The 1,378-nt window shown below is 40.0% G+C and overlaps 1 protein-coding gene across 2 annotated transcripts in view; it reads left to right on the forward strand.

Moving 5' to 3' along the window:
• Window positions 1-1,352, forward strand: part of ecpas (Ecm29 proteasome adaptor and scaffold) — a 20,224-nt gene extending 18,872 nt beyond the window's left edge. The window contains exons 46-49 of one of the 2 annotated variants that reach the window (XM_032543874.1): window positions 461-566; window positions 712-800; window positions 874-945; window positions 1,212-1,352. In XM_032543874.1, the coding sequence (XP_032399765.1) occupies window positions 461-566; window positions 712-800; window positions 874-945; window positions 1,212-1,351 (407 nt within the window). In that variant the 3' untranslated portion in view covers window position 1,352. Of the gene's footprint in view, window positions 1-460; window positions 567-711; window positions 946-1,211 lie in introns of both variants that reach the window. The other variant, XM_032543873.1, reaches the window with a different exon arrangement.
• The last annotated feature ends 26 nt before the right edge of the window (window positions 1,353-1,378 follow it).

Here is a 1,378-nt window from a genome sequence, read left to right on the forward strand (position 1 = left end):
TAAATAAAATTGAATTGAATTGAAATTAAAAAGTCTGCCTTTTTAGAAAATAAGTTTGTCTTTTTTTTCCAATATCATAAATAAGCAAATGTACATGGTCTATTGATAATCAATTGTTCATACCACGGTAAAACTGGATACTAATTAAACATTCCTACAACAATATTATGCTGCAAGATTTGTGGCTTAAAAATGTTTTCATTGTTTTCATACTTGTTGAAGTTGAACACCCAGCTGGTCTTTGGACTCACTAGTCCGGTCAGTGGCCAACCTATTGACTAAAGACAAGTGAGCAAGATTCAAACAAGATTTTGACAAAAAATATGAGTTGCATTTTAGCACTCTGATACCAAGCCAATGCTTCACTTCAAGAGACTCAACTACATACTCAAGACTCAAGATCAGGGGCAGAACTGTTCTAATCCAGTTATATGATGTTCTGAACGTTGTCTGTGTGCAGCTCGTTTCCAGGTGGAGGTGTGCAGCCTCATGTGTGAGAAGCTCAAGCTAAGCACCTGGAGAGTCCAGCTTGGTGTTCTACAGTCCATGAAGGCATACTTCAAAGGGTAAGGACCAACCAAACAAACAAACATTTTCTTGTCATTTGTTCCTTGAAATGAACCCTGAATTAATCAAGCTGATCAAAGTATGCTCACAGTGAACATTTCTAATGAATTATTGACTATATACATGTGATGTTTTTCTCTGTAGGTTATTGTTGCTTGAGAAGGGAAGTGAAGACTTCAACGCATTGTCACACATCCTCACAGAGACCTGTGCTGCTCTCACTTACCCATTAGGTAAGGGCCTCACAATGTCAGTGTACTTTTACTTTTACGCCTGCATTTTATCTCCATGTTTGTGTCTTTTCAGAAAACAAAAATTACTCCTCTGTGAGGACAGAGGCCTTGTCAGTTGTGGATCTGATTGTAAAGAGAACTGGAGGTAAGGATTTACTGCTACTAAGAGTGTTGTAAAATGTATGTATGTATGTTCAGTTGTACAAATGACAATTGACAATTGAAGCAAATTAAAAGATGAGCAGAGTTCTTCTTCAGGGGTAGGGTTTCTCTTATGGTTATTGGATGTGCAATAAACAAAGAGGTGTCATCTTTTTTAGCACCTCCGAGTTTGCAGGTATAGCTGGATGTATTACAGATTATTGATCCAAGTGTCCCTGATGAAATATTCTTGTGCCGTGATGCTAACAGAAAGCAAACAGTGGGACTGTGTGTCGGTGAAGAGCCGGGAGCAGCTGCAGCGCTCCCTGTCAACGCTGCAGTCAGATAGCAGACCTGACCTGAGGGATAAGGCCCAGGAGCTGCGCAGACACATCCAAAGCCAACCCTGAACACGAACACGAACACACACACACACA

This window comes from Etheostoma spectabile, chromosome 2 (assembly GCF_008692095.1).
Source record: "Etheostoma spectabile isolate EspeVRDwgs_2016 chromosome 2, UIUC_Espe_1.0, whole genome shotgun sequence".
Taxonomy (NCBI): Eukaryota; Metazoa; Chordata; class Actinopteri; order Perciformes; family Percidae; genus Etheostoma; species Etheostoma spectabile.